Source organism: Mustela erminea, chromosome 6 (assembly GCF_009829155.1).
Source record: "Mustela erminea isolate mMusErm1 chromosome 6, mMusErm1.Pri, whole genome shotgun sequence".
Taxonomy (NCBI): domain Eukaryota; kingdom Metazoa; phylum Chordata; class Mammalia; order Carnivora; family Mustelidae; genus Mustela; species Mustela erminea.
In genome coordinates, this window is record NC_045619.1 from 61,412,301 (window position 1) to 61,426,372 (window position 14,072).

At 41.8% G+C, this 14,072-nt stretch overlaps 1 protein-coding gene across 11 annotated transcripts in view; it reads left to right on the plus strand.

Annotated features, from left to right (window-relative positions):
• Positions 1 to 797: 797 nt before the first annotated feature.
• Positions 798 to 14,072, plus strand: part of PLEKHA5 (pleckstrin homology domain containing A5) — a 236,761-nt gene continuing 223,486 nt past the window's right edge. For 5 of the 11 annotated variants that reach the window (XM_032347470.1, XM_032347467.1, XM_032347472.1 and 2 more), the window contains exons 1-3: positions 800 to 1,043; positions 1,193 to 1,272; positions 3,576 to 3,633. In XM_032347470.1, coding sequence (XP_032203361.1) covers positions 952 to 1,043; positions 1,193 to 1,272; positions 3,576 to 3,633 — 230 coding nt within the window. In that variant the 5' untranslated portion in view covers positions 800 to 951. Of the gene's footprint in view, positions 1,044 to 1,192; positions 1,273 to 3,575; positions 3,634 to 14,072 lie in introns of all 11 variants that reach the window. The other 6 variants (XR_004286868.1, XM_032347476.1, XM_032347477.1 and 3 more) reach the window with 3 other exon arrangements.

Consider the following 14,072-nt stretch of genomic DNA (forward strand, 5'->3'; position numbering starts at 1 on the left):
AACTTCCATTTTTTGCATCTGTAAAATGGGGATTAATTATAGAATCCATAGGGTTGTTGTGAGGATTCTAAAATGTGCACTGTCGCAAAGACTATAAAGTTGGGCTATCATTGTAATTTATAGGAGATAGGGGACAGGAGAAATTCAGATTGATAATAAGCGAAACTTTAAAGAAAAAATAATAGAAAAAGTCAAGGTTTTATTTTATAAAACATCATATGATGTAAGGGGCCTAAGAAGAGGTAAACTTGTTTTGTCAAGTCTGAGTCTACTCCTATTTCATGGGCCCACGGTAACTAGTCAAACCTTTGATATCTGGCACACAAAACACAAACAGGAAAAACCTTCCGTGTGCTTTCATAAAACAGTTTTCTATTTTAAAGCGATATACATTTTTTTGAAAAAACCTCTGATACCCAATAGCTCTAAAAAACAACGCCCAGCGGCCGGGTTGCTGTTGTTCTAAAAGACAGAGCAATCTGGGGCGCAGGGATTACGCTCCCGGTGACTCCCGCTCCAGGCTGGGAAGCCTTCGGGCAAAGCCCTGGGGGCAGGACGCGGGTTTTTTTTTTTTTTTTTTTTCCTCAATCGATCCCGGAACCTCTGTTGGGCGGGGTGAGGGCCGCGCGGGAGGGGCGCGAGGGAGGGGTCTGGCTCGCCCATCCCCCGAGCGCGCGGCGGGGCGGCTGGCGGGCGGCCGCGGAGGATGCGGAGGGGCGGCGACGCGGGCCCGACCCAGGCGGGGCGGCGGGGCTGGCGGGGCTGGCGGGGCGGGCGCCGCCCGAGGGGGTAGGGCGCGCGCGGGGGCGCGCCGGGCCGGGGAGGCGCGCTCCGGCCGCGCTCGCTCCGCGCTCCCCGCGCTCCCTCCGCTCGTCGCTCGCTCGCTCCCTCCTCCCTCGGCAGCCGCGGCGGCAGGCAGGAGAAGGCGGCGGCGGCGGCTGGGGATCAGACATGGCGGCGGATCTGAACCTGGAGTGGATCTGCTCCCTACCCCGCTCCTGGACTTACGGGATCACCAGGGGCGGCCGAGTCTTCTTCATCAAGTAAAGAGGGGCGCGGCGCGGGGGGCCCGGGCGGTGCGGGAGGCCGGCGGGAGGCGAGGAGGGCGCCGGGTGCGCGCCCCTCCAGCCCCTCCGGCTCCCCCGGAGCCCCCTCTCACGCCCGGTGTCGGCCCCTTTTCTCATCCCTGCAGCGAGGAGGCGAAGAGCACCACCTGGCTGCACCCCGTCACCGGCGAGGCCGTGGTTACCGGGCACCGGCGGCAGAGCGCAGGTAACGCTGAGCGCGGCCGGGCCCGAGCGGAGTTGGGCGCCGCCGGGAGGAGGCGGCAGCGCCCCGGCAGCCCGCCGCCCCGCGACCTACCCCCGGCCGCTGTCCCCGGGAGGCGGCGCGGTGGGGCGGAGGCCGGCGGGGGCGGCCGCAGGTACAGGGGCAGCGGGGGCCCCGCCGCCGGACTTCTCTGGAGTCTGAACGCTGCTCTCTCCTTCGCCTTTCATCGCCACTTGGAGAACGGAGCCCTCCTCCCGGGCCCCCTCCCCCTTCCCTACCTGGACCCCCGACGCCCCCAGGGTGGCCGACCCCCCCCCTCTCCCGGGAATTCGAGACCCCGAGTGCTTCCTCTCGCGGCTGCTCCTCAGTCCTTCCGCCAGCACCCCCGCGCCCGATCTCACCCCCTCTCAACCTTTAGGAAGTCCTTGCCCACTCCCCTCGGTGCAGCCCGGGACCCTGGCCCTCGTCCGCCGGGGTCAGGGTGTCCACATCGCCGCCCTGTTCCTCGGACAGCTGCTTGCAGCCTTGCGGCTTCCTCCTCCCCTTAGGTGGGACTTGTGGGGAGGTGACTGAGGAGGAGGAGGAGAGGAGTTCGGGGGTGCTGCGAGTCTCTGTGTGACAGTAGCGCTCTCCCTCCTGCCACCGGAGCCGCCGCCGGAGCCCGAGGACGTATTTGCAGCCGCAGCTGCCGGCCAGCGAGACTCTCGGTCCCCGGCAGCAGCCCGGAGGTTGCACAGACCGCCCGCAGGCGGTTGGGATGCGAGGGGGTGCCTCGCAGTTGGGCCCTCGTCGGAGAGGGTCGGCGGGGAGGCACATCTCCACTGAGCCTGGGCCAGCTTGTTGCCATGCCGAGCAGGAGCTGAGCTGCAGAAAGGTGGACTGGAGCCTCCCGGCTGGTCTGGCTTTCTTTGGGCGCTCTTTGTTTACATTCGTGAAAACTTGTTTGTCTTTGAAATGTAACATGTGTTCTCTCACTGGCCGGCCTCTGGGTCTCGTCCTGGGAGAGGCTCGAGAACCGTTCGGGTCGGAGGGGAGGCTGGCTTCAGCAGTCCTTCAGAGCTGCCCTCTGGGATACTTCCTCTCCAACTCTGAGATTCTGGGACTCTCTCAGAGGGGCCAGGATATGGAACAAGCCTGCCTTCTCTATTAAATTCTGGAGTTCACTGAAGTGACTAATTTCCAAATTTGCAAAAAGGTGGAGGAGGAAAGGGAAAGCAAGCATGGTGAGGTTACATTTTTAAGACATTTCTGACTAATACACTGTCATATTTCTTAATTCCCCTCTGCAGTCTCTGACTTCAATATGCACCTTTCAGTGTTTTGCATATATATTTCAACTCTCATGGCCTTTTTGCCTTATGGATAATAAACTTATTTCACAAAGGACAATATGGTATTTAAATTATTTAGGCTAATCATCTTGTGGAATTATTTCATGCTTATTTTGGTTATGTGTGATATGAATTTGTATCCTGTTTACCCCCACAGATTTGAGAACATTCACACTACAGAGAAATTTTATTCTTTTTTTGATTTCACATTAATTTTTAAGACATGATTATCGTTTTTGTTTTGTTTTGTTTTTTTCCTGGTTTGGTATGCTTTTGACTTTGTGGTTTTAGACACACATCCCTGGTTTTCATTTCAAATATTATGTTTAAATCGAAGCCATTTGTCATTTGCAATGTATAGCATATACAGTGACCGTTATTCACCTGTAACTTCACACATTTAAGCCTAATCTGTAGAAACATACATGTATAGAGTATGTGATGTCAGAACTCTTGTTCCGTAATTAAATACTTAGGAAGTTCTTTCTCATCAGTGACACTTCCTGGATGGATTCATTTATGTAGCTGAAAGGTATGGTCTTAAATAAACACACTTATATGTAAAGAAGAAGCAGGTGTTGCCTTTAATGCAGGGTTTGGTGGGTTTTTGGGTTTTTTTTTTTCTTTTTTTGGCCAGCCATCATGAGTATTTTACCTAGGATTAGAAGGCTTCCCTTGCTTTTTTTGGGATGCCAGAGAGTAGTAGTTCCTTTTCACTGATCATTAAAGTATATAATCATGTAAGATAATCTCTAATATTGTTCATTCTTTTCTGGTGGCTTTTAATTTGAATCTCCATTTTTCCAAAAATACTTTGTTCACTATGAGTTTTGTTACCAATTCAACATCTTTTTTTTTAGAAATTTACATAATAAATGGAAATAGCTGATGATGAAAATGAATAAGTAAAATGGATTGAAACTTACTTTGCTATCCCATTGAAGTAATACTAACTGTAAAATGTATGTTTTTTAGATTTGCCTACTGGCTGGGAAGAAGCATATACTTTTGAAGGTGCAAGATACTATATAAAGTGAGTTTTTTAATTATAATTTTTTTTCTTGCTGATTTGAATGTTGTAATTAATCTTTAGTTGAATAGTTGTATCTCTAGATATGCTCATAATTTTTTAAGGTCTATCAAATAATACTGACTTTATATAGTGTTGTAATTTTGAGAGAAGAGATAACACTCATAGTTTTCTTATGTTATTTGCCTGGACATACATGCATTTGGAAATTAGATCATTGATGGTCACAATTACATGTTTGGTCCTAGGTGATAGGGTATTACAGTATTTGGTCTTCAGCATGTTACCATATTTTTTTTCTGTTCATGTATTCTGTTCATGTATATTTTAACCACAGCTGTTAATAAGAAGCAAAAGTGATGTGAAGCTAGGTTACAGTTGGATGAACAATGACAGAGTTGAAAGTAAAAACCAACAAATAAATACTAATTATTTCACAAACATCTGTTGGAGCATTGTAATTTGCCTTAGTTTATTTAAATATGTCTAAGTCTTTAAAATACAGATGTTTTATGGTTGGTTGTGATTGAATAAAAGGCATTCACTAGAGCTTACAAAGGAGAGATGACCAGTCAGTCCTGACTTTTAATTCTAAAGACATTGAATTAATTTCTGTTCCGGGTTCACTTGGTGGTACTTGGAGACAAATAAAATGCTTGAGGTCAACAGTATGCAGGAAAATTTTTTACCTCCCAGGGGAAAATAAAAGTGGTTTTATCTTCATTTTAAATTAGAAACTATTAGCTTAAGAGCTTGTTTTAAAATTTTTTCTTTAACTTTAAGGAACTGAAGCTTGAAAAGAATGCTTAAATAAAAGATTTGGTTGAGATGTCCATAGTTTATTAATAATAACAGATACCCAGCTAAAGCCACCTTTATTTCATTGGGCTCAATAAGTATTTTACTAAGTGATATTTTTAAGATCACACCATAATTCCATTAAATTATAATTACCTGTATGGTTTTAAAATTTTTCAGAATGATATTTATGTAAAATGTCAAGCACTATTTATATTGCATTTGTTTATAGAAAGAAGGAATGATTGCATTTGGATATAGAAAGAAGGCAGAAGTAAGATCCAGGCATGGAGGATTTCATGCTGTGGTTCTTCTCTGGATAATTTTCTGACATCTTTAATTTTTATGACATCTTTAATTTGGAGATTGTGCTGTACATTATTAGATGGCCTAAAAAATAAAGGCATAAGTAAAGTGCAGCGTCATCAGGTATTTTCCTAGTGGCTATTTTCATTCTGTATTAAAGTGAAGTTGTATTGTCAGGAAAAGGGCATTTTTTTGGAGGTAGTCTTGGTATTTCTGAAGAAATTTTTTTTTATAGAGTTCATTTATTTTTATCCAGTAGTTTTACTATACATTAAGGCTAGTTAATCTTATAAGAATAGGAGTAACACTGTAATTCTCAGCAATATTTTAATTCCTGTGAATGTGTACATTCTTAGATGAACGTTTATTCAATAGTAGAAAATGTTCTGTGTGGGCTGAAAATTTTTTATTTCAGAACTGAGCCTTTTGAAAGCCTGAATTTTGTTCTACTAGCCATTTTGATTAGATTTTTCTTTTATGTTGACTTAAACAAATTAGAATCTTCTTTGACTGTCATGCCCAAGTAAGTTTCTCAGGAAAATGAGGACAATATTACAAAAGCTATAATAATTTTACTTTATTTCTGATGACGGTTTTAAATTACTGGGTTTTAATCGTGATATTAATAGTCAGCCAATAATTGTGTCTGAAAATAGTAATAATTTATATTATGCAAGTAAAATTTGTTGTAAAATTGAGTATGATAGAGAAATATATCGCTCATTAAACTTCTTGCAGTAAAATGATTATTGACAAGTGTATGATTTGCTGAATGGGAGGTGCTACTTTTTTTTCTTTTTGAATGTATCAGACTAATTTCTTTTTAGTTAAATCACTAATGTGGGCCATAATTTCCTAGAAATTTTTTGCTTACTTGTATATGAGCAATTAGGGATGCTTTTTCATTCTCATATGATAGGGGCACTACTTTTGTCTTAAATTTTGCAGTTTACCAAGAGCTTTTGCATATATTGCCATGTCTGAATCTCATTTTAAACGTGAAAGTGGTCAGAAGAATTACTATTTCCATTGTCACACCACATAATAAAACAACAGAAACATGCCTTTGGTACTTACAGGCTGCAAAGACAGCAAGATGAGAAACAGCAGGAACAGTAACTATATTTACAATGTTCAGAGAAGAAAGCATAGGAGTCTGAAGTAGGCAAGTGATTAGTGTTGGTGGATGTATTTCTCATCATTGGTTCTTTCTTAGATGAAGAAAGGAGGTTATTGATCAAATTATAAGAAAGGATGTGATACAGTGAACAGGGTAGGTTTTGTTCTCGTGGGAGGAGAGAAGATAGATCGATAAAAGACATGTTGACCCTCCTGCTATTCCTAATCTGGTGTTCCTGGGAGGTTCCCTTAGCAAGAAGAAGGACCTAAAGAACTTGAGTTTCTACTTTTGTGCCCAAAGGTACATGTAGCTCTCAGATTATTTCTCTTCTGAACAAATAGTGGTGGTGGTTCAAAATGGCACACTGCCAAAAACTATTTTTGTATAATACTTTGGTATTGATCATTGAATCTGTGGTGGTGGTAAGGTGAAAGAGGATTGAAGTGGGGGTAAGTCGTAGTAGTTAGCTGTGTCTTGACCTTCTTAAAGACCTTGGAGCTCAGTCTTCATGCCTTTAAATTAGGCTGGCTGGAAATGGCAACTTCTGAATTCCATCCCATTTTTAAATTACTCTGGATTTTATAATATTTTGGGAATTTGTAGTAGTCTACAAAATGATGAACTCAAGGGCCAAGAAGACATGTTACAGGAAATATGGAAAGATGCTTAGCTTTCCTGTGGTGCCAACTATTTTAAACTTTGTATAGATAACCACAGATGAATATGAAGTGTGTAGTACTAGAGTTGTGTGTGCTTTCTTTCTGTTGCTGCGTGTTGTGCTTTGTAACATACCTTCCCTGGAGAGCTGCATGGGAACGGTTAATAGTGCTCTTGTCAACACAGGACCTGATCAGAGTTAGAGTTGTATAGATTTGAATTGGATAATCAGTTTATAGAATTTTTGAAATTGGTTTCTTAATAAAAGTTTACAATTAGGTAAAAGAATATATAATACAGAGAATATATTTTACTTTAAATGCATTTGTCCAAAACATGTTAATATTTGAAAATTATTTATCATAAAGATAAATAATTTTTTCTGACAGAAGTATTTTTTCTGTATACTTTTTTTTTTTTAAGATTTTATTTATTTATTTGACAGAGAAAGAGAGAGAGAACAAGCACAAGCAGGGGGAGTGGCAGGTAGGGGAGAAGCATCCTCCCTGCTGAGCAAGGAGCCTGATGTGGGGGGCTCTATCCCAGGACTCCAGGATCATGACCTGAGCCGAAGGCAGCTGCTTAACCGACTGAGCCACCCAGGCACACTTTTTTTTTTTTAAAGATTTTATTTGTTTATTTGACAGACAGAGATCACAAGTAGGCAGAGAGGCAGGCAGAGAGAGAGAGAGAGGGAAGCAGGCTCCCTGCTGAGCAGAGAGCCCAATGCGGGACTCTATCCCAAGACCCTGAGATCATGACCTGAGCCGAAGGCAGCGGCTCAACCCACTGAGCCACCCTTTTTTCCTGTATACCTTAAGCTAGCCAGCTTAGAAATTATAGTGTCTGTATAAAAACACATACATACAATATGTTAATTCATATTAACATATTCATAATAATTCATATTTATCTTTAGGAAGAATGCAGAAAATTATCAGTGGGTTTTATAATTTATGAAGTATAGCTTTAAATATCCAAATAATTTAGCTTATGAAATACAGAGATTAGTCTTAATATATTTGAAAGTTACAAAGCTTTCTGCTTACTCCTTGAAAATACTGTTTAATGACTCTGTAATGACAGGTCATGGTAGCTTAAAATGGATGTGTCATTGACTATCCCTTTGTGCTTCAAAGCTTTAAGACGGTTAACTTAAAGTAACAAGCAAATCTTAAAACAATGCTCTCTGAGCAATGAGAAACTTTGTTCTGATTATTTAAAGGTCATTGTCTCATGCAGCAGAATTGGGAATCAAAAAGTCTTCGCAGGGTAATAAAAGTAGTGTGTAGATTTTGTGAGGTTATATTTTCATATTGCTTTTTTTCTTGACCTAAAATTTTAAGTTCTGAAAATTGAACTTTTTCTTGGATATGCAAATAGATCAGTGTTTGATTTTTGACTAATGAAGTTTCTTTTCAGTATCTGCGATAGTCGGATCTAATGTGTGCTTGGAATTTCAAACCAACCTGCAGTGAGGGGAATTCTGGCTTGACATAGCCATTTAAGATTGCAAGTGAAGAAAAATATGTTGTTTCTTCGTAGATAATCACATTTTGAACTATGAGCAGAGATAGGGAATATGACATAACTGCCACCAAGAATCTTAGAATGTATTACTATATATTTGATATTTAAAATTGGTGGGTGCATTAATACCCTAATATTATAATTGGGGATAGCCGTGTAATGCTTAGAATAATTCATGGATATTATATTTCTTTTTTATATTCATAACAGAGTTTTAGACTATAATATATGATTCTTACATGCGGGAAGCAGTTTATGGTAATTCATTAGGTACAACGCAACTATGAACTATGATTTCAACCTTCAAGGAATTTCAAGGAAAAAACAGGCACTATGTTAAAAGAGGGAGGTGGTAGTCTGCCTGGGTGGCTCAGTTGGTTAAGCACCTGCCTTGGGCTCAGGTCATGATCCTGGAGTCCCAGGATCAAGTCCCCTATCCGCCTCCCTGCTCAGCAGGGAGTCTGTGTCTTCCTCTGCCTCTCCTCCCTCTCATGCTCTCTGTCTCTCTCATTCTTTCTCTTTCTCAGATAAATAAATAAAATCTTAAAGGGAGCTGGTGGGGGAACCATGAACTTAGTCCTAGGTCCTAGGTCTTAAAAAAGGGTTTTGAGAACGCTTTTTGTATTTCTTAAATGTTTTTCCCCTCAATGTGGTAGACCATTTTAGTTTTTTTAACTCTCAAAGCTCTGGTATGTATTTAGGAAGGGGCAAAATGAGCAGTAGAAAAGTAAAGAAATTGGTTAGAAGAGTGAGAGTTGGAGGCCCTGGAGACTGGGCAGATGTAAACATCCCTGTAGAGCCACCTTTATCCAGGAGAAATAAAGGGTTTCTTAGCATTTGTTGATGAATGTACCTCTCCCGTGACCTTTTTACTTTTCTATAACAGCTAGGTGTAAGTTGGGGTTAAATTTGTAAAGTTACATGTATATATGTATATGTAAATTGGAGTTAATGGGGTAAAAAAAAAGATCCTAGTTGTCTGTCAGAGTGTCACAAGAAAGCCCGGGAGGAAGAGTCAAATGAAGCCAGGCGGTCCGGGAGAGGCTTAAAGGAAGATGTGGGAGTTGAGCTAGATTTAAGTGTATAGACGGAATTCCGATGGGTTGATATAAATGGCTGATAGGATAAATTGGTGAGGCTGGGGAGGTGTTTAATGTGTGTGATTACTAGTGAGAACTACGTGTTGGTGAGTGATGTCAACACAGAAAACACTGGGATGCTGTTTGGAGCTGTATTGTGTCAGGCCTTGGAATGTCAGGCTGAGATGTTTATTTTCTAGCTTGCTGTTGCAGATTTTTTGGGATATAGCATTATCGTGTTAAGTGAAGGTTTTAATATAGGCAGGATGGATTAGAAAGGGGCAAACCTGGAATCCAGGAGACCAGTGCTAGATCTGTTGCTATAGTAATCTGAGAGTTGGTTGTACCAAGTTGGTAGTAGCGGGAATGGAAAGGAAGGCCATTGATCAATGATATTAAAGAGGAGTTGACAGGCTTTAGGAGTCTTGCTGAGCTAGGAGGTTGACAGAAAAGGAGGTCAAAAACCACTCAAAGCCTTTGTGACTGAGAGGCTGTAAGATTGATTGGTTCCCTTGACCAGAATAAGGGCGTAGGTGGGGAGGGGGAGGGGAGAACTCTGGGTGGAAGTGTTGATCATGTGCTAGTCTCTGAGCTGGTTGAGAGGACATAGCATTTTAGGTGGCTAAAATTGGCCTTTCCAAAGGACTCCCCCAACAATAGCTTCTGTTTCTCCTTCACAAACAAGAAACACAACCCACTCTCCCTAGAAAATTCTGTTTCAGTTACCTAGTTGACTAGACTATACATGTTGTACAGAAATGTTGTGTTGGTCCCATTATTCATTTAGCAAGTTCTTAGAGAGTATTTTGTGCATGCCAGGTGCTGTAGGCTTTGTGAAGGACAGACATGAACCTTACTCTTAAGGAGCATACCGTTATTTTGTGGGAGAGACCGTAATAAAATAATCACCCAAGTACATAGTCGTAGACTGTAATAAACTCTGGGAAGTATGCAGGCCACTTTAACCAGATACAGTGAGCAGACTTGGTGCAACATGAGGGTTACTAGAAGAGGACTTTCTCACAAACGTGAGGAATAAGTCTGCTTCTGAAAGTTCAGTGGCGGAATTCCCAGAGTGGATCAGAACAAAGTAGTACAGAATCATCTGAAAAATGATGAATAAGTAGCATCTGGGGCTTGCAACTGGACCATAACCTGAGTGAAAGTTCTGCTGGATCTGAAGACTTGGGGTGGGATTGGTGTGGTTTGGAAATTGAGTAAAAGGAGAAAAACTGCAGGAGGAAGTTGCCCTCCACTAAATAATAGAGAATAAGGCTTCACCAGCTGGTTTTGATGATTATTTCAGTCCCATTGGCAGGGTCTTCCCATTAGTTGTTCGCAGATACATTCTTCTGATTCTCTCGACACGTTTTGAACCCCTAAGTGTGCCTTAGTGATTGAGATCTATCACTAAACAAAATAGACCAGAAAACTGTCCTTCTGTGGAATGGGCCGGGTCGGGGACAGAATATCAAAGTAAGCTTTAGTAAATAAGTACTTTTTATAGTATGTATGAATATGCAAATGCTATAAGAAAATAACGGAACCGGTTTCAGTGTATCAGGAGAGGAATGATGAGGAATGAGTATGGGAAGAAAAGTTGAAATCAGAGAACTTAACGGGTCGTTGTTTGGGGATGTCTCTGGTTGGTGTAATCAGCAGTTAACTTAGGGAAGTAGGATGCCCCTGCAGGTCTCAGCAGAGGAGGCCCGTGATCCGGCTTCACCCTTTGGAAGGGTCATTCTGACTACGTGCTATGAGGAAATTTGGGGGAGCTAACGGAGCCCTTCTAGAGCAAATTCTGGTCCCTGTCAGATTCTCTCCTTATATTTTTCATTCTTAGCATTTAACAAGATGATGATTAAATATTGAATTGTATAATTACCATGTTTCTTTTAAGCTGCCAGTGATTATCAGTTAGCATTGATTTAGTAGCAGCTTTCCAGGGGGAAAAGAGAGCGCCACGACCATATTAAATAAACCTCTCCATCCTTATTTCAGAAACACTATATTTAAAAAGTACATGTTAGAATCAAGGCAGTGCTTGTTAAATACCTGTATGATCATACTCTGTATGGTAAGTAAGTTTCATGAAAAGCAGTCTTGTTCACTGCTGTATTTTTAGTCTTGTGGCCTAAGCCCTTTCATAGTAGTTCCTCAGTAAATATTTGTTGATTGAACTTTGATGATGACAGTCAGTCTAAGTCTGTGCTTGCCTCCTTGTGAAATTTAGATATTCTCTCCATGTGACATTTATCCCAACAAGAATTAGTAAATCATCTGTGCATTTGCTTTTTGTGATTCTTGGTGAAACAGAAAGGATCTGCTTAGAGGCCTGATTGTAAATCTGATCCATGACAAAGCCAAGATAATGCAGGAACCTGAGATGCCTCTCAGAAGGCAGCTGAAATCTAGATTTTGCCCCAGCCTTGGCATTCCCATTTAGAAACTTTCACAGTTCAGGCCGATATGGCTTCTAGGGAGCAGGGGAGATCTTGAGGTCTATGCTGTTCTCCTAGTATGGGTAAAGTGAATGTAGACCAAATCTTTAATACACAGACATCAGCAGATCCTAGAAACCTGAGAGACCTACAGAGTGGTCCTTAGGAGGTACAGATGATAGAAGTTTTAGAGCCAGTTGGAGAACTCCTTGGTCACTTAGGAGTAGCCTCTCAGCTATTTGGGAATTATTCTCAACGTGGCCAGTAACTTCAGAAGCACTCAACTCTTTGAAGTCATGATAATCTTTATGTTTCCCACATTCGGCACATAATAGACAATTAGATGTTCGAAATGAAGATCTGTTACAAATTGTAAAAAAAAAAAAAAAAAAAGGCAAGTCTTTATCCAAATTTGGACATCCCAGGGCATTTTTCCACTTTTCACTTGTCATCTAGTCAGGATTCTTATTGTTGCAAACGTCAGTGACCCAGAGCCAATAGTGTAAGGAAAAGCAAACTATTTTCCACATTAACTCCAGGAGTGATACAAATGAATTCTTTAAAGCTCTTACCTTTTTTCACTTTAAAAAGCTTCTTTCCACTTAACCAGAAAAATTGTGCTTCGGGCCCAAATTATAGCCTTTCAGTTTTTTTTTAACCCAAAAGGTAAGGTTTTTTATCCACTACCAAATTAAAAAAAAAAAATCTTGGACAGGACTTTGACCACCTTAGATCACGTGCCCATTTCCTGGAGCAAAGACTGGCCCTCTGGTGTTCAGTAATTTTCTGTCCTTGGCTGCAGCCAAAATTACCGTTGGCAAGCCTCTCCGAAACCATGTGATTAGAGAGAAAGGTCCAATTCACCATAGGAAACCAGGGTGTGAAAGACGACAAGATCAGAGGTCTGCTCCTTCTCCCTTATAAATAGTGCAACGTTCGCAGAGCCAGGAAGGCAGTAAGCCTGAGCATCTGCAGAATTCCAAGAAGTGAGAGTGTCAGTGATCATCAGGGAAGCTTTAAGCCATACCTTGCAGAGGGAGTAATTGAAAAGGTAAGCAGGATGGGTTAGGCCTAGATCTGGGAGAATGGAGTGCAAGTGTTGAATTCTGAAAAAGACACAGTAAAAAACAAGCTTACTGGCTGTCGTGAGCAAAGGGGATTGGGGAAAAATCACCCAGTCTCTACAGAATTCCTAGATTTGGAATTATTGGGAAAGAATGTGACCTTTTTAAAAGGTTTAGTACCTTAACATTTTGCCAAGTTTCACTGTAGATTATTTGTACACATTTATGTTCTCTCCTGCAGTATGTGAGAGTGTATGGAAGTGCCCCCATTTCTCCCTCACCTGCAGTTAACACACTTGATTGGACAGATGAAATTTAAACGTAACTGACAGAGAATCTACATGGATTGTTGTTAGTGATACAGTTGGTTTAGAACAGGGATTAGTTTTCCAGTTATCTTTTGCTATATAACCAACTACCCCAAATCTTAGTAGCTTAAAACAGTAATGATTTATAGTTTCTCCTTCCTCTGGGTGACTGGGCTCAGCGATACCATTCTTCTGTTCTTGGTGTTGTATAACTGAGGTCACACGTGCAGACACATTCAGCTGGAATTAGGTTGTGGCTGGAATATCCAGTGTCTCTCTCCTCCTGGCCTCTCATCACTTACTGGTTTATCTAGAATTTCTTTATAATATGGGTATTATAACATGGCTGGCTTATTTTATTTTATTTTGTTTTTTAAGATTTTATTTATTTGACAGAGACATAGAGAGAGGGAACACAAGCAGGGGAAGTGGGAGAGGGAGAAGCAGTCTTCCTGCTGAGCAGGGAGCCCGAGGCGGGGCTCGATCCCAGGATCCTGGGATCATGACCAGAGCCCAAGCCAGACACTTAACAACTGAGCCACCTTAGGTACCCTTATTTTATTTTATTTTTTGAGAGAGAGAGAGAGAATGAGAACATGTGAGTGTGTGCATGAGCTGAGGGGAGGGGCAGAGAGAGAGCGAGCATGCTCAGCATGGAACCTGTTACGAGATCATGACCTGAGCCAGAATCAAGAGTTGGACCCTTAACCGCCTAACCACCCAGGTGCTTCATGGCAGCTGGCTTCTAAAGGGGAACTTTTCAAGAGGACAAGCCCTCATGTTGAAGCACTTAAAAACCTTTGCGTACATCATGCTTGCTCATGTCCTGTTGGTCAAAGCAAGTCACAAACCAAGACCAAAATCAAAAGTGTGAGAGGACTAGACAAGCCTGTGACTGCAGTAGGTATGGTCATTGCAGATCACTGATGTAATAGATTACCAGAGATGGAAGTACAACTAGGATTGTAGCTTTTAATTGATGAGCAATGGCACTTTGAAGCACTGTATTCGGAACTTCTGGATCAGTAGGAAAGCCTATTACACTAAGCTAGTGATATTTGTAAGGGCTTAGCTGAGGAGGTGGGTATACTGGTTGTATTTACCATCTTTTAATGTCTGTGAATTTATATCATAAAGCT